At 41.3% G+C, this 19,412-nt stretch overlaps 1 protein-coding gene across 1 annotated transcript; it reads left to right on the forward strand.

The window, feature by feature from the left end:
* Positions 1–2,616: 2,616 nt before the first annotated feature.
* On the forward strand, positions 2,617–6,705 carry smtnl1 (smoothelin-like 1). Its single transcript, XM_079229030.1, has 5 exons — positions 2,617–2,892; positions 4,497–5,161; positions 5,253–5,367; positions 5,495–5,646; positions 6,150–6,705. The coding sequence occupies exons 1-5, from the start codon at positions 2,809–2,811 to the stop codon at positions 6,478–6,480; spliced, it is 1,347 nt and encodes a 448-aa protein (XP_079085156.1). The 5' UTR covers positions 2,617–2,808; the 3' UTR covers positions 6,481–6,705.
* The last annotated feature ends 12,707 nt before the right edge of the window (positions 6,706–19,412 follow it).

Consider the following 19,412-nt stretch of genomic DNA (forward strand, 5'->3'; position numbering starts at 1 on the left):
TCACGAATGGTAGTGAAGTTTACAGCAAACTGATTTGTTTATAGTCTCAGCGGAACATCTGCCTCACGCAAAAATAATAAACCAGTTCATTCAAAACAAGTTCATCTCACACGCCGGACAGCATAGGGACACGCTGTGTTCACAGTGGTGCAAAACGTCAGATATTATACTGTTGTTTTTGAACGGCACAACCTGGCATAGTGTATTGTTCTTATACTGTCATTCATGCCAAGTATGGCCTAAAACAGCTTGCTAAACATAACTGTCACTGGCATCAATTTAGTTTGCTGCCAATCCCGTGAATATGCTGTATGAAGGTATAGTGAGTCATAATGCTCACCCGAAGGCAACGTGGTTGTGGCCGGTTCTCAGCCTTCATTGTTAAGCTGTCACTCATCAGACCACGCCCCTGCAGTTGAAACCACGCCCCCACGCCAGATCCGGGCCAAAAGTCTGAATCTGAAAAAAAAGATTTGAACCTGAAAAAAGATTGTAAACTGTAAAAAAAAAAGAAAAAAAGAAGTGAAACTTGAAAAATATAAAATCTGTTACTGAAAACTGAAAAAATATATATTACAAAACCTTTTCAGGTTCGAATCTTTTTTTTTCAAATGAACAAAACATATCACCTGAATTTTGCTCCATAGTAGTGTAGCCTGCTGCGGTTAATCATGTGCATAACATTCATAACCTCGTACAGGATTTCCAGGATCCTTTCACTGAGTTATCTGATGCATACATCAAATCTTTTTACACTCTTTTACAATTTCAGATTGTCAAAAGATGCTGCTTTTTGCTCAACTTAGTAAAAAGCTGAAAATATTACAGATATTTATATCAGTGTGGACATCTTTAGGTCTTGTCTATCTACAGTATATATATATATATATATATATATATATATATATATATATATATATTTTTTTTTTTTCTATATATATATACAGTATATGTATTTTAGTAGTTTGTTCTGTGACGTATACTCTTCTGGATATTGACTCAAGATCCTCCGACAAAAATACCATTCCCACCCATTATGTGTTTAAATTACATCAGGTTTTGTAATTCAATGTCAGATAAATTCACAATTAATGACTTATGTAGAACATTGACAACAAATTGAGCCAATGTTTTGTGTATATATATATATATATATATATATATATATATATATATATATATATATATATATATATATATATCCTTGTTTGAATTGTCTACAAAGTTTCAAACTGTGTACTGTGTACAGGACGCTGCTACTGTTGTACATCTAGTTCAAAAAGTAGACGACAACAGGAGGAGTTTACACCACACACACACACACACACACACACACACACACACACACACACACACACACACACACACACACACACACACAAGTGAGGAGAACATGACTGGCATAAGGCAATTCAATCAAAGTAAAGACAATCATTTTCCCTTAACGACACAGCAGCTTTGACTCCACCCATGGACACGCACACGTTTCCAATAAAATTTTCTTAATAAACGCTTGAATGTAAAGCTCTCAACATCTGCTTTGTTTTCCCTTTTTAATTATATTATATATATATATATATATATATATATATATATATATATATATATATATATATATATATATATATATATATTGTAAACACACAAATATATTGTAAACACAAAAAGTGCAACAGATGCATAGTTGTGCTTAGAGATTGGACCACAAGTAGGAGGGAGTGGGACATACACAAGAACGCGTTGACATATTTATAGCCCCCAAGACTTTGACAGAAGGGAGGAGGAGAAGACGGATGTGGGGGGTAGGAGAAGATAATGACAGACAGAGTGGGATTTATTTTTAAAAACATCTGTTTTGTGTTGAATGAGTAGACTCGCTGTTCGGTCAGGACGGGAAGTTAAGAAGCTGGACTAGTCTGGTTTGACCATGTTTTTAATTTAGTTTTCATGGATATGCCTTGTAAACATTTTGTGATATAATTTAGTAAAAGTGGGAGGAAAAAGAGGTTTTAGGACAAAATAGACAATCCCAGTGACAAAGTGATTTGCAGAAACCTACAATACCAACATTTCTTCCTGGCGACTGTGCTGTGTTATAACACTGCACATTTTATTTGTGGAAGCAAATATTGTTTTCTATTTTACTGTCATGGCACCTTTACATTTTCCTATATTGGTTATAAGTTTAAAAAATCAAACAACTTCATTTCGTACATATGAAAGGATTTAGACATGGAAAAGACTGGATTTGGTGTATATATATATATATATACAAATCGACAATATATATTGAGGGTCCCTGGTCAGAGGATTTCGTATGTGTACTGTGCAATAAACTGCATGCATGGACCCACGTGTGCATTATATGTGTGTGTACAGTCACGGTTTCCACAGCAGACGCAGCTGTTTGGCCCGTTGGACTGTGCCTATGTCACTGGGACTCTATTTCGGGACCTTGTGTTGCCCGAAAGGTCAGATAAAGAGGCATAGGCATCCTCACAAAGCAGAGGGTGGGGGTGTCTGGTGAAAGGGGGTGAAGGCGGGTATCCACAAACCAAGATACGCACACATCACAAACATAGGTGCAGTGCTGAAAGAGAGGAGGTAAGAGGAAGATAGGGTCAGGGAAGAAAAGTGCTGCAGTGGGAAGACATTGAGCAGTTTTCTTGTGAAGAAGATTCACTTTCGACTGAATGAAAACTTTCCAGGGAAGACAGAAGTGATCGTTTAAGAGTCCTGGGGCAATAGTTGAAAAGAAAGTCTTATTTGACCTTTGATCCAGCTGAATAACAGACATTTAGTGTTACTATGGATGGGGAATTGCCCAGCCAGGAGACATCTGCGTCTACAGAGACCACTGGTCAGATTGACACCAACAACAACAACAACCAGGTCTGTGTGTTTTTGCATTTTTCTTTGAAGTTGCAGCTATAAAGTGTTCACATTTCTCACAATGACCAAGTGTCACTATCAGCACAAGGAAAAGGCAGTGAGGTTATTTGTGGCCGTGGCAGGTGTTGTTGTGTTTGGACCGTTGAAGTGGGTTTGGCTGAATTTGCTGTGCGACACCTGTTACTTACTCCTGGCTGCAGAGTGTAACACACAGAGACACACAAGTTATGCAAAGTAATGCAAACACACACTGCAGAGTTTCCTGTTCCCTCTGACGAGTCCCCGGTCCGAGGTCTGACCTGGTTTGACTTTTACTGCTATCACGTTTTTACATTTACCACATTATACAGCATTTCAAAAATTCTTATATTCATTTCTAAAACTGAAAATTCTGGATGCCACATTTTGTCCGGATGAGATTTGAAATCGATGAAGATGTTAGTGAAGTTTCAAAAAAAGATTGTATGACCCTCAACTAATCAAACACTTTCTTCCTCAAATGGATTAACAGCACTCCGTCATAGGAAACAACTCTGAATTTAAACGTAGAGAGCCAAGGGGGTTTTGTTTATTAATTAGTTGTGCAATTAAGTTGACCTGTATTTTAGATTCAGGTGTGATTTGATGTAATGACAAAAGGAATATCTGAAAGTTCAACCTCTCAGCTGTGTACAAATAATTGAGATATTCAACATGTCCCAGAGTGGAGCTTCAGGTCTCACGTTACAGCAGGCTCTCCAGTTTGAGGACCCTGTAATCCCCAGAGGAAAGTGTGGACACTAATTTTAGAACATCTTAAATAATGTTTTTCAAACAGAAGTCATACTCTTGGAAATAATTCCAAAAAGACGGTCACCAGATTAAGGAACAACTCTTTTTTTGTACCTCTTAAATTATTTAAACAGAGACCTAAATGTATCACTGCAGTGAAACTAGAGCAAGAAAAAAACATAATGTGCTAGGCTTCCACTCATGCATGTCTTTTAATTTATAATTATAATTTTTAATAAACTAAAACTCTTCTTTAGCTCCCAGACTAATAAACATGTCTAATGAGTGAAGTGAGGTGGTGGTATTTTATGTTGGTGTGAGCTACATCTCCATCCCCGTGACTCAGTCCTTTATTTTAAATGATTTGCGTGTGACACATTAATGGTCAGATCAGAAACATTTTGAAAATACTTATTGGCTGAGATATCAAGATAAAAATAAATAAATAAACATATGTTTAGTATGCCATTGAACCAGTAACTTGGCCAAGGGAGAATGATCATATTGGAAATGGAGGTTACTGTTCATACCGAGCCAATATACAGACACCACAAGTAGAAATGTGGATGTATTGTCTCCAAATATATGGCACATCCCATAGAATAAAAAAGTATTGAAGATGATCCACACATATTTGCAAGTATCTTGAAAAAATTATATATATTTTATAATATTTCGTTAAAGAGTTAAGGTGCTCAGTTATCACAGAGATGTTTTAGTTGTCATCGTGTAACTTAGTATGGAACAAACATGCATTGTAACTTGTAACTTTTATCAGACAGTATCTGCAGATGGATTTATAACTAAATTATGTTATGCCGCTTGTCTTCCAGACTGATGAGCCAGAGTTGGAGGAGAGTAAAGACCCAGGGAGGGACGACCCTCCAGCAGGGGAGACAGTGGAAGGTCTGGGGGTAATGAAAGTGGGGGATGAAGGGGAGGAGGATGCAGTACGAGAGCAGGGGGGAGAAGGGGAGGCCAGTGCTGGAGATAAAGAGAAGCCCCAGACTCCTCCATCAAAGCATGTTGAAGGTGACACAGAAGAGGCTGAACATTCTGAAGACAAAGCCTCCACTGATGTTGATGTGAAAGATCCTGAACCGACGAGTGGAGAAAAAGATGGGGAGGGCGAGAGGAAGGAAGAAAAAAAAGGTGAGCAGGTGGAAAAGGCCAAGAGTAGCGAGACTGAGAGAGATGGAGAGGAGATGACAGACAAAAACAACGAGAAAAAGAAGAATAAAACAGAGGTAAAGTCAAAAGAAGCAGACAGAGATAGGGGTGAAAAGGCAGCAAAAGAGGCAGAGAAGAAACAAGTTGAGGAAGTGGATGTAGAAACGAAAGACAAAACTAAGATTAAGGAGGTAGAAAAGCAAGGGAAGCCCAAAAAAAAGAGTGGCCCTCCCTCTTCTTCTGTCTCCCGACCAAGACCCTCTGCGCGCTCTATGAGAGCAGCAGCTAAAAACGACATCATTGCCAAGTTTCAGCAAGGTGCCCCAGAGTAAGTGATTGTACGATCCCACTACCTCAGTAACAGGAAATATGAAAATGAAGGTTTCTGTAGAAATTGTGTGATTTTGTGAAATTTGTAGGACACCAATACCCCGCAACTTCAAAATTCAGAGGTCATCTTCGGCTTCGGCTACCGGAGCTTCAATCAAACAGAAGATGCTTCAGTGGTGTCGCAGCAAGACTCGCAAATACGACGTGAGTTCAACACACAATCTTCATCATCAAAATTCAAGATTTGTCGCCACTTTTGGGACCATCAGATTTTACACAATAACATAAATACGGCTTGGTTTGTCTTTCTTCCTGTCCTTTGACCTTTTAGGGTGTCAACATAGAAAACTTCTCATCATCCTGGTGTGATGGGTTGGCGTTCTGTGCTCTCATCCATCGTTTTTTTCCTGATGCTTTTGACTACAGCTCCCTGAAACCAAAAGAGAGGGCGAAAAACTTCACTCTGGCCTTCCAAACTGCAGAGTATGGAGTATTTAACTATCTCCCATTCAATTATTTGCTCAGTTCATTAACACAATAACAATAAAATAAGACAGTTGACAATTCAAGTACTCTATTGTCATCCAGTATATGCACAACAATTACAGAGAAGCAGTAACAATGCTCACACTCATCAGGACAGAAACATGACTCCAAATGAATGATAACGTTGCTCATATCTGCGAGAATATATATAGGTATGACAACATTATACCATTTCAACTTAAAAGGGGATGATTAGTCAATGTTCTGTTGATCATTTCTGTCTGCTGCCCACAAGTGGCCAAACAAAATCAGTTACTGCATGTACGTTGCCTCATTGTCCCAATGTTTTGCACATTTAAAATGACCACAGCCAAATTAGTGAGAAGATCAGGACTCCCATACTTTCTGTATGTACCGTAGTCATTTTTTTGTATGCCACTGCTTTGTCTCACCTCAGTTCTCTCTTTTCCTTTCCTCGGTCCCCTTGTCACCTCAATCAGGTCCCTAGCTGACTGCTGCCCTCTACTGGAAGTGGAGGACATGATCATGATGGGTAAACACCCGGACCCCATGTGTGTGTTCACATATGTCCAGTCCCTCTGCCACAGCCTCTCTAAAATAGAGAAAGAGAGGAAGGACAACACATCTGGTGAGGAGAAAGAGAAGGAAGAGGTGCCACCGGAGAAGGATGAGTCTGCTGAGAACAGGGCGATGACGAGTCAAGAGCAGAAACAGGGAGATATTACTGAGAAACGGGGCGATATTACAGAGACAGAGGGTGCTGGTGAGGAAGAAAACGCACCAAACAGCTGTGAGGTGGAGGAGTGTTAATCAAGACAGAGTCCCCAATAAAAGACTGAATGCAAGTAGAAAGACTGAAAAGACCAAAAGAATGGTTGAAGATGTGTGGTACTTCAATTAGTAAGTCTTAGTTTGGTGTTGGATTGACTATACTGGCAATTTGATATTAGTTAGCTGTATTTTTTAAAGTGTACTATGCTGTGTTTTTTGCATAATATGTTTGTTTTGCGATCATAAAGTTCCTCTTAAAAATAATAAAATGATGCACTTGTGAAAGTTGTTTGTGCAGAAAATCTTTGTGTTGATGTGACGCTCAACCAATGTGATCGGGAATGAATGACAACATAATGGATGATGTATTCTTAATTTTGCCAGAGGCAGTTGTATTTTGTATTCAAATTATATTTATCGAGAAATCTAAAGTATAATTCAATTAAGTTATATGAGGAATCTAACTTATTAGGTTAATGGTAGCTGTGTAAGATATCTTTAGCTGAAAATGAATATAATGGATACAAATCCATAGAGATTTTGAGCTAAAATATGCTAGATAAAAGTTTACACATGAGCTAAACAAGCCTTATTTCATGTAGTTTCACGCTATCTTCTCTCAATTAGATAATCAAAATATCATTGATATTGAGCACTTAAAACCCATTTATTTAAATCTGCGTTTAACCTGTGATACTAGTTTTGTATTGTTCACTATTGTCATCGTTCTTGTTTTATTGCTGCCTCTATTGCTTGTCTTTACCAAGTACAGTGCCTTGAGTACCTTTTAAAGCACTATACAAATCAAATGTATTATTACTGATTGTCCCATGAATACTTGTTTTGAATCGCTCGTTGATTTCGGAGCCCAGGTAAACCGTTAAAGGATGTATTATAAATATTAATACACAAACAATCGTGGTCAGAAAAGGCTCCAGAATAACCAAGCAAACTTGAACTAGACACAAGAACCGAAACTGCCCCTGCTTTCTCGGGATTACGGTAAACATCGTCAAGCTACCGGAAAAGCCATTGTGTTGACCCTTTTGTTTGCTAACCCAACGACTGTGTCGAGCTTCTTTTTCTCCCCCCCCCACCCCCAACATAAGTGAAACATGTCTGCAGACATGCCGCCGGGCAGTCTGAACCTGGAGGCTCAGCTCTTGTCCATAATGGACGTGCTGGTGAAGGCGGCCGTGGGGGAAATCAGTCAGCTGTTCTCGGAGGGCTCGGCGTCTCTCCGCCTGCATCTCACGCAGAGCCTGAAGGAAAACGAAGCCCTGAGGATGAGGATGAAGGTGACGAGGAGCGAGCTCTTCTCCCTCCGGCTGCAGACCAGGAGCAACCGGCCGGTGAGCCGCTTTTCCCCGATCCGAGGGAATACCCCCAAACCACGGGCTAAAACACACGGTAACGAGTATACTTTCACTTTAAAATACTATTTCATGCTCGATAGTAACAAGTAACGCTTCTCCCCCTGCGGTTCAGTTCAAGTTTCAACTAATTGTCTTGTATTTTAGTTAAAAGCGAGCTGGAATAGTTGCTTTAATGGCTCTCGTAGTAAAAGCACATGTCAATAAACTGTGAATATATGAACGGCTGTTGTTCGTCACGTGACTCGTACATCGCCATGGCTGTTCGCTCTCGTGTTCGGAAGGTGGTCCCTGAACTGTCTGATTTATGACGAGCCTTAGTTTCATTGAAGTTAATTATTAAGGCTAATATATGGCTAATGGCTAATTTTTAAGATATGGCTCGTGTTGATTGTCAAAATGCTTTATTTTGGCGAGCTAGAGAGAGTATAACGTATATTTTGATTAAAACTAGTTTATCTTCTTTAGATACATCACTGACTCACTTGTGACCAGGCACGATTTCGATAAAATATGTAATTCCTCGTGAAATAATTGATGTATTTACCTCCAAAAATAATATAACGCAAGTTAATCTATTAACTTTCAAACCTCATATGCAAGATGTATAAGTTAAGTTATTACTGGTTCGATATATCTGAAATATGTTTTTGGTGAAATTATTTTTTAAACTTGTTTTAAAGTATGTTAATTGTTATCATGAAGAGGTCACTTTGGGCTCTAGGAAAATGCAATGGACATATTCCACTATTTTATTAAACATGCTTCCACTTTTAACTTATTTATCCATTTTGAAGACTGTACAATTGTTGCTTTTGGATACGTTTATTTTATCCGTGATGTATCGGAGTTGGCATTACATCATCAATATCTCAATTATTACACATGCTATAGAAATACGACTTGGTCCACAGTCACCATGCGGGGAAGTGCTTAACATATTGAAAGATGCTCTTACTTTGTAAATTGTTGAATTCACGGCCAGAACTACGAGTCCGATTCTCATATGTGCAGCATGTTTAGGAGATTGATGTTTGGTCTTTTGTCCCCTCTAGTTGTCGTTAAACCACCACTGGCTCTAAAGACTGTTGTGGAAGCTGCTTCTATCTCTCTACAAGCGGCGAACAAGACTTCCTCCTCTGAAAGTAAAGTGGAGGTGAAATCCACTGCAAAGTACATTCAGTAACTACAAGTTTTGTTAAATTACGTTTTTCCTTTTGCTCATGTGTATAAATATTCCTTTTTGTTAGTGTGCCGATGGGGAGAGCCCAGATATCATCCTGATCAAAGATGAAGACGACGTGGGAGGATGTGAGCCAGTTATAGGTGAGTAGTCAACAAATGCAAGAGTATTATTCGCAGGTCAGGTCGACACCGACAATACGTAGAAATCCATTCTATGTTTAGCCTTTTCAAGAGATGACATAAATCATGTTTAAGGAAAAAATAAGCAGAAAATTGACTTTTTAAATATACATGTCATTATCATCCCAGAGGGGGACTTTGTTGTGCAGTGCGCCGTAACCACATAATAACCAGACAAACAATAAACAGTAATTCCAATATAAAGAACACATTGAGTTATTTAAAAGACCAAAGGCAGCAGGGGCAATTGAGCAACTTGGACGCCTTGGTGAGGGAATATATAGACTCATTTCTCAGATTTGATGTCGGTGATGACACATCACTGTTAACATTACAGCACTGACTGATTCAGGACTTGAGGATGTACATTTTGAGACGTCACTGTACTCATTATTTTCAGTCAGTACTACAACGTAGACTTTGCTGAAGCTACTTAAAGCTTCTTGATCCAAGGTATGTCTTGTATAGAAGTCCCAGTCTCAAAGTTTCATACAAAAACTCTGATTCGTAAAGTCATGCTGTGATTTGTATTTTTAGGTCAGGACGACTTTGGAAACCTCAGTGCGCAGGGTGGTGTTTCCACAGGGACTCGCACTGATTCCTGCCTGACAAGTGATAATGAGGAGCTGAGAATCCTGAGTGTTCACGGACGAGGGGAAGGGCCTCTACAGGAGGAGAGCGACTCCCTCTTCACTGTCTCTGAACTCCAGGCTTTTACCTCTCTGTCTCCTGACCACAACGTCTCCCACGACAGCCTCCTGAATTTCACAACTGGTGCCAATGACCGAGGGATGCCGAAGAACCGAAACTGCCAACTGGAGCGAAATCAGTCCGCCCAAATGGCTTCAACAACATTGAATCCTGCAATGAAAACACAAATGGTCGGAGCTGATGGCCAAGTGGGGCACCCCAGTCATGTCAGCCAGTTCGCCCAGCAGCAGAACATTTTCCCTCACGGCATCAGCAAATCTCTGGACTGCAGTTTCTGTGGCGAGCGCTTCCTCAGCCGGGAAGACCTGATCGTGCACAGGGCAAGTCACACCGGGGAGTCGCCCGTTCTTTGCACCTTTTGCGGCAAGTCATTCGTCAACAAGACCACGCTGAGTATCCACATGCGTATTCACACGGGAGAGAAGCCGTACGCTTGTACGCAATGTGGGAAACGCTTCACGCAGAACGGCAGCCTAAAGATCCACCTACGCACTCACTCCGGAGAGAAACCGTACACCTGTAATCAGTGCACCGCCAGCTTCAACAACCCCAGCAATCTGCGCAGGCACATGATCACACACAACCCTAACGGAGTGCTCTGACCATGAAAGAAGCAGATATATATATATATATATATATATATATATATATATATATATATATATATATATATATATATATATATATATATATATATTTTACTGACACTTGTGTGCCACAGTGTGCATTTGGGTAATATGTGTGTTTTGCGTAGTTGTCAAGAACCTGTCATGGGTCAAATGCGCTTGAGGAACTACAGGTACACTAAATGTATTTCTCGTTAACACTTCTCGGTAATATCAATGGAGTGTTGCGTTTTAATTTAGGGACACAAACAAGCTGGATTTCTGTTTAATTCAAGGGAAAACAACCTGCATAACTAAAATGCCTTCATCTTTCCTTTTCTAAACTGTCTTAAAAGCAGACAAACATATGGCCTTATTCATCATTCAAGGAACATATACAGTGTATTCATTTAATACAGTCTCCAAAACTGGACCAACTCTGCATATTACACAATATCTAGCTCAATGCTAGATAAGTAAACATGTATTGTGTGAATTGCAGTCATTTTTAGAAAACCTAACAGTTATTATAACAACATGAATGCATGTAACCATGGCAATCTTTCACTTAGTTACAGGAGGAAACCATGTCAACGCTAAGTGTGCACCACATACAGATTGAAACGCTTAAATGGACAGAATTATTGACAAAGACACTGAAATACATGGCTAAAGTCTATCGTGTGTTATCACAATTTTGGTTTATATTGTGATTTATACATGGGCATATATTGCTCATTGATGTGCCCACATTGGCCTAATGCAGATATTAAAGGAATCGCACTTCATAACTGGTCTGAAAAAATAATTCAGATAAGATCTGATTCATAAATCATAAGCTGATATGTATTGCCCAACCTTCGGTACAAATGTTACATGAATGCTAATGTTAAGGGTTTTAAACTGTTTTTAAAGTTTCTCACATGACACAGTTGACAAAAATCCCAGATACACTGACAAGATTTCTGACTCTGATTTATCAATCTGAACATTATAATTTATTAGGAATTAAACATGTTTGGTTTACTTTAAAGTAAGCTGCCTTTTCAGGAAAGAGCCATTTACCTGTGTGTTTCATTTTAAAACCAAACTACCTCCACTGTTGTCTCAGCTCTTATACTCTTTTTGTACTTCTCATATAGTTTCAGACTGATTGCAATAATTCATTTAGTGTGGATTGTGTCTGTGGATTTTTTTATCTGGATATGCAATTATTAATAAATATAGATTTGTTTAAACCGCTTTCAATGTCTGACAAGTCACTTTACCCCTCTAGGGTGCAGCATTGTTTGTGCAGTATTGTGACTCAGGTTTACTCATACTGAAGCACTGAAGGGGACTCATGAGGAAACTGGGGGAAATTCCTTGCATTGTTCCTCTTTCCACCCTGCCCACACAAGAGTATTGTTTATCAGGACCCTACTTGTTTGGCTTTGGTTTCACTCAAAGACGTAAAAAAAAAAAAAAAAGAAGGATTTTATCAAACACTAATACATAATACTGAAAGTGCAATTGTTACTGTAATATCAAGAGAAAACCCGATGTGGACGGTTAAGTATGAGTTACAAAGCTCCCCAAATAGTCTGGCAGTCAAGCATGATTCATTTTTATCAAGTGATTGCAGAGGCAGTTTACCATGAATCTATTTATTTACTGATCAGACACATGCGGAGGATGTGATGGTCACTGGTAGTGGTTTTATGTGCCAATAGTTTTACCATGTTGGTGTGGAATGCTGTTGTATTTCCCCAAGAAATGCAGCTTCCTCTCAGGCCATTGTTCTTGGGCAATCAATGAAATGACATCAGTGTGTGTATATTTGAGGGAGAGGGAGGAGAGAGGAGGCTGTGGGAGGTAGCCTATTTATTCTCATACTGCAGCAGAATTTAAATCCTGCTTCTCCTCTATTATAGTTGTAGGCTTGCTCGTGTCAGTCCGTGCGCGGTTCATCTTTACTCCCGAGTCCAGCTACTGGATGCCAAGTCTAAAAACTTGTGACAAACACCTGTGTGAGGAAAAAGGGAATTCTGAGTGCGCCGTCTTTACGGTAAGGCCGCTTTTTGATCCCGCCCTCTTTTCGATCGAAAACTCGGTGATGTCGCTTCGACTTTAACCAGCTTGACCCAGAACCCAGGGAAGGAGGGGAAAAAACGCCATATACACGGAATAGTCCGGAAGGGGTCGGGACAGGCGTTCAACGAGCAAGGTATGTTAATTCATAAATTTTACAGATATTTGCTAAAGCAGCGGCCGCGGGTTTTTAATTCTTCAACCACAGATACTGGGGCGCACTGCAGCGTTGGCAAGGAGTGGTCACATCATCGACAAATCAGCAGCACGACTCACGTTAGCTAACAATGCTCATGTTAAAAGTTAACAGTGCGAACCGACGGTTCCCGTCGCTCACCGTGCACGCGGCAGACCTCATTCATAATAGCTTCCGACACCAACGGCTGGACCTGATAATAATAACGCCTCCAATGAGCTCAAACTGCCGCTGAGCGCGCACGCTAACTTGCGGCTAGCCTGTGTTCGCTGTGCTAACGCTAGCTGCTGGCGCTCGGTTATGTGGGTTATTGTGATGCTAACGTAGCGAGACGGACAAACCAGGTCATGCGGGTGCCGAGCGACGGTTCCGGGCTGATTTGATCTGAAACGGTGTCATTTATCTGGGCGGTGGCGATGGCTCGAGCACAGAGTTACTCAATGTTCAACTGCTCTTTGTTCGCGAGAGTCGTTTTATACCCACGTCGTGTTGTTACTGCCGCTGTGTTTCAGCTAACGCTGCCTGCTCGCTGCCCTAAATTGCGATGCTGCGTTAGCAAATCAGTTGACGGCAGTCTGAGGGGGTTTGCTAGATCTGGGAAATGCATATGAACTGTCTCCAGAAGGAGAGGCTTTGTACTTGTACAGTACAGGGGATGCAGCTCGTCATTAAAACGTCGCTTTTATTAAACTGAAGTAGTTAGACTGTGCCTCCATGTCGGTAGCACACCGTTTTATCAGTCCAAGCCGATAAGTGTGTGTCCACACCTCGACGGTTATCACTGGGGTGGTTTAAGGTCGTTGTAAACCTCGCAACTTGTATGGCAACACATTTAAGCCCGTTTTGTGTATTTGAGTCAGTCTACAAGGGTGGTGGTCCTCCAGTTGTAGTCTGTCACACGGTCTGGGAACTAGAGGGTGTCCACTGGTGAACCTGTTGGGTGGGTCCTGTGTGAACTTGTTGTGGTAGGAAAATGCCTGGGTGGGGAGAACTTAACTGTCAGCTTGAGTGAACAAATAAACTGGCTTTTCCCTCGTAAACGTTGGTTCCATACAGGTCTATATTACAGATGCGAATTAGCTGAAGCTATAATCTGGTACAGTGCATCAAATGGTGACATTTATGTTTGAACTGTACACGGTCCCTTTTTTAAATAAAGATAATTAAATGCCTGCCATGTGGACTGTCCTGGATTATGTGTAGTGTGTGTGGGTATCACTGGGTCAGGGAGGTAGTTGGTTTAGTGTGCTGCAGGTGCCACAACTAATAACACCAACTGTGGCCGTGATCACCCATGTATTAGCCTTTCCTCACTACTTTAAAGTTATCGTTTGATTGTTGATGCATGCTCCCAAAGTCGACTGCAATTGTCCCTGCTCTCTTGAGGTGTGCAGGTTAATCCACAAAGGGCCTAACGTTTGTGTGTATGTCTACGTATGTGCGTGCACCTCAACATCATGTATGCGTTAGGAGGTAAGTGGATTAGTGGGCTAAAGCTTCAATCCCATTACAAGCCACGCTCGGTTTAAACCAGCGCCTGTGACATCACACTGACTTATCAGCTAACTGCAGTGTCTGTTACCCTGAGATGCACGAACAGATGTGCTTTTTGACTGTGAATGTGTTGTTTCAGTGGTAGTTTTTTTTTTTTTTTTGTGCGCTGTTGGCAGGTGTAGGCGCTCACTTCATTAACCAAAGTTTCATTAAGTTGACAAAGGCTGCAGTGTTGGTTACATGTGCATATGATGGCAGATGTCTTCTGACAGGGTTGAGTGAGTCATGCTGACTGATGGCTGCAGAATCAGATAGGGATATGTGGCTTGTGGTATGTCAGGGCTTGATCAGATGTTTGAGGGCTGTCTGTATGTTGTTGACCATAAGACACTGTGACTGACATTTTAACCATTGGTTGGTGTCGTGTCTGGGACAGAATAAGCAATGTCTTTATTTGTGCACACTTGTTTCCTCAGGCTCATGATCAGCATGTATGACTAAAATGGTTCATGCCATTCATAGTTTCTTAGCGATTGCTTGGTTGTGTTGCTTGTGGTTTGCTGCTTTTCTTTGAGTGGAGTTTTCTTAGTTGTATCCATTATCAGTTTTTTTAAATAGCTTTGACCTGTCTAGCAACAAATTGTTCAGCTCAAGAGTGAGGATTGTGGCGAAACTATAGGAATAAATCAAATAACTTACTAAAAAAAATCTCTTCATGACATGATTCAGCCTAACGGGTTCACAAAGATTGTTTATGAAAGCAGAACAGAAAACAGTAGGTGGAGAACAAAATGAGAAGTTGATGTGGTCGTGTGATCAACATATTAGCCGTGGGGGATTTCACCTCAAAGACTTCCTCCAACCAGCAGTAGGTGGTTTACTAGAGTGTATATCCTATAGGCTGTCGTCGTGGTTTTGAGTACAAGCAGTTCTGTTGAGGACATGGTTTCTTTGGTGAGCTTAAGTAACCGCAACGTCCCTTTACTCATCTCTGATGTCGAATCCATAACATCCTGTTTCTCAGGAAGTGGGTTAGAGGGGAAAGGGGAGGGGAGCGGCAATGGGAGAGCAATGATTGTTTTCATTGTTCAATGAAATTTACCGGTGACTTTCAAGGCCAAAACTAACGGTTGTGAAAGTTGAATACGGGTGGAGAACAGAAGTCAGGAGGGGGTAAAGAACGTTGCAACTCGACCCCCTCCAGACACACACAGACGCACGTACACCCAAATGTGTCCAATAATATTTTCCTTTCCCTCCTAGGGTTTTCACACTTGCAGTCATGCTCTCAATTGCACAAACTACTTATTGTTCCTCCAACCTCCCAGACTGACAGCTGCAAATTCCCTCCTTTGACTGCGGTTAAAACACACATGCACGCACGCACGGGCGGGAGCTTATAATCACATTCGCAAGTACACTTGCCAAGAAATATCAATCATAGTTTATCATTAATCTTGCATGAATGACAATTGCGCTCATTAGTGAAATACGATAGCAGTTAGCATGGTAAAAAATATTATTTGCTCCATCTAAGATAAGGAGCGAGGCAGTATTTACATGGGGATTTAAATTATGGAAAGATGCCAGTTGAGAAGACATGGAAATAAATCGTTGGCCTTTCTGTGTTTTGGGTATTTGTCCCTAGTGAACTGCCTTAAAATGATGCGACGGTATGGTAAACGCAAGTCTCTAAAGGACTATGAGCCAGTGTCCCGTTAAGGTCGTTTTATCGCAGATGAGTGTGTGGGCTGCTTTGCTGAATTGGTAGGAGACAATGCTAGGAATGCAAGATTAGCTTTGATCTTTTATTCACTATTCCTTTCCTTATCTCTACCCCCTGGTTCACTCCAGATTACACTCTCCTTATGCGTTTTCCACTGCCTGTCTTTCGGTTTGTTTTATTTGTTGGCAGCTCTTAATCTGTTCATCTCTGTCTGTCTTGTAGATGATATCAGCCCTATCCTGGCTATGACCATATATAGGCATGTGTGGTACAGGACAGCAGTGTGTGATTTGTTCAGGTGGGAGGTTATTGCTCCAGGGCTCCACAGCCACTATGCAAGCAATAGTGTGAGCCTGTCTGTGACATCATTTCATCCCGTCTGTCAGCTTTTATTGCGCATGCAAAATCCTGGTTTTGGTTCAGGGTAATTCCTTTGTCTTGTGAAACAAACTTCAGCCACTCCTCGTTTTCTCATCAGGCCATCCCACTTTCCTCCTTTTTTTCCCACACTGGGCACACCCCAAGCTGGGTTTCTTGTGAATGTGTGTGTCATTCATTTAACAGACTGTGATTTCACCATGTCTGTCTTTCTTTCTTTCTCTTTTTTTTTACACAATCTAATACAGGTGAAACGAAGTCATTCATCACCATCTCGCCACTTTAACTCATTACACCTATGTTTGTTCAGGCTGTACCGGTCGTTCACACAAACACCTGCTGCCTGAAATGTAAATGCAGGTCCCTGTTTGTTGTCTAAATCTCTGTGGATTTGCCCTCCAGTTTTTCATGTGTGCATGTTGGCAAGACAGACCGAGGTATTGAGAAACTGAAGTTTGGTCGCCCCCCCCCTCTCCCTTGTCTAACCGGTCATGCAGGTGTCTGTTGGTTTGCAAACGCCTGTGTTTATTCACCTTTCAAACCAGGGCTGATGGGGAGCTGGGTTGCTGCAGTAGAGGGTGTATACAGATAAGAGGATCTGAGTCTACACTTGTTTGGCTCTGCTATAACAATGTCTTTCTCTGAGAGCACAGCCAAGATAACAAAGAGACGTAGGGGGAGGGATGAAAGGCTGTTTAGTTGAGGAAACAAGAGTAGTGGACTGACAGAGTTGTGCCAGAGGTAGATGGAAACTTAAAGACGATAGGCTGTAAGTAAAACTTAAAAGGGAAGGAGAAGAAAAGAATGAGTTTATAGAAGAACATATGGTTCTTGAAGAATGTTACAATCTTAAAACCCCTTTTCTCTTTATGCTGACGGTCGATGTTCTCTGGCCCAGAAAGCTGCAGGTTGGTCAGCTTCCCAGTGCTTGCAGGCCAAACTTTGAGTAAATATAGGGTGTGTCTAAAGGCTGAAGCTACTGTATGTCTCTGTCTCTCGCTGTGCTTTTTCTGCTTACAAAGCAAACACAATCCCATTGACACACCTGTACGGTATTCTCACCATGTTGCTGTTTTTCAAACTGAGGGGCCTTCGTTCTTCACCAAAACATTTCTCCCTCTTTCTCCTTACTATTCTCTTCCCTTCCCTACACCTCTGTCTTTCTCTGCAGTCCATTCCTCCCCGTTTCTGGGATTGATAATTCGGTGACCTTCTTCCCATGAGCAACTAGAGCTCCACCTCTGACCTTGCTGTGATCTTTCACCTCTACTACAGAGCAACGCCCACAGGGGAAGGTGTGTATTTCTGATTTTCTCTGAAATGAGCTTGGAAAGTATGTTTGTGCTTCAATTGTAAAGAATAGTATGCAGCTCCCTTGGATTGGATGTGTTGTGGTCTTAAGCTTCTTCCAGAAAGTGTAAAAGATGCTTCTCCATGTGAAACCGGCCTCATCCTCTTTGTTGGTTTTGTGTACACAGTACTGCCATAAATTGGTGTTTTGAATTCATGAAGTATGGAAAATCCTCCTGCGTTTCCCCCATGGCCTTGTATGGCCATGAAACACAACACGCATGTATATGCCCACGAGGCACCCCACATTCTCTTAAAGGTGGAGCTATTGCAGTATTTCCTATTTTAAAAAGGAAGTATGTTTGTTGTGCACTGGCAATACACCAATGCTGTTTTGCTTTGCCAGCTCTACACTCTGCAGAGGATTTATCCAAAAATCTCTTTGTCTGCCGTTTGTATTTAAATATTTTCTGTTGTAGAGTCTGAGAAGGAGTAAAGCCCAGAGGACTCCTCCATGCATGCCTTAAGTGGCAATAACTTTATTGATCTACATGCAGGGAATGGTGATATTGACTAATGCAATGTTACAATAGCTATCTCCATATTATGATACAAAAATATCCTGTTTGTTTTTAGTTTGCTTTCTTTAGTTTTTGTTCTGTTCTGTTTGTCATTGTCTCTTGTCCATAATGTAAAGCGTCTTTGTGTATCTAAAAAAGCGCTATATAAATTGAAATTATTATGATGATGATCAATGCCATAAGTAGGATTTTAAAGACTCCCTTTCCTCCATCATCTCTGCCTCCTCCTGCAGCGTTTGGCTCGTATTGGGCTTACTGTCAGACCTTGAAATATACAGTGTCATGGGAATTAATGGAACTAATTAAGTAGTTTATTATTCTGCTGTATTTTCTTTTCACACATCACCATGGGAGGATTTCACTTACAGTTGGCGGAGATGCAAATAACACTCTTCTTGTTCGTTTCTTCAATACTGACATGTTCAGGTATTCCCAAAGGAAGCTTGAAATTTGAGAAAGTCGGCCACCTTTTATGTCTCTGTGGGGATTAAAACTTGAATGAATGAGTCTATGACGGGTTTTCAAACGAGTAGACGTCGGACACAAGAGCCCAGTGTTGTTGAGGATAATTTGTGTCTGAGATTCAGCAAGAAACATGTCTTTACAGTTGTGACTGCTTTATATTCATTATTGGGTTCAAAAGAAGTGTTGTGCAAGCTGCACACTGCCGATTCCAAGAAGGCATCTCGACCAGTCACCAAGCAGATCGGGTGCCCGCCTCTTACTGTGCTGTAGTGTGAACGAGGCTGTATGGATGTGTGTAACGTCCCCCTCTCTCCCCTTGGGGCCGTGTAGTGTGTATGGAGCAGTGTGAGAGCGCAGCAGCTCTGCTGGAGTCGGTCAGGGAGCAGGAGGTGCAGTTTGAACAGCTGACCAGGGCGCTGGAGGAGGAGAGGAGGAGAGTTGGCCTCCCCGCCACCAGCCCCCCGGCCCTGGGTCACTCCCTCCCTCACGCACAGGTAACACTCCCCAATGAACGTCTCGATCCAGAGTCTCTTGAGGTGTTTAAGCGCCCCCCCCCTATCTTTCACTTTACATCCAATCCGTGGATCATCATCATCCAATCCTAAAAGTCTTCTCCATCATCCATCCCTTCCTCTGCCTCCGCCTGCCTCCTCTCCACCTCGCTCGGCCGGTCAGTATGTTTGAGCGTGTCATCATTCAACATCTTTCTCCATCGAC

This window comes from Taurulus bubalis (genome assembly GCF_910589615.1).
Source record: "Taurulus bubalis genome assembly, chromosome: 13".
Classification (NCBI taxonomy): Eukaryota; Metazoa; Chordata; class Actinopteri; order Perciformes; family Cottidae; genus Taurulus; species Taurulus bubalis.

Excerpts from the sequence above, each read along its gene's own strand:
- smtnl1 (XM_079229030.1), top strand. The coding sequence starts at position 2,809 with ATGGATGGGGAATTGCCCAGCCAGGAGACATCTGCGTCTACAGAGACC. Across the intron at positions 5,162-5,252 it reads TTTCAGCAAGGTGCCCCAGA|GACACCAATACCCCGCAACT; the intron begins GTAAGTGATTGT and ends TGAAATTTGTAG. Across the intron at positions 5,647-6,149 it reads CTGGCCTTCCAAACTGCAGA|GTCCCTAGCTGACTGCTGCC; the intron begins GTATGGAGTATT and ends CACCTCAATCAG.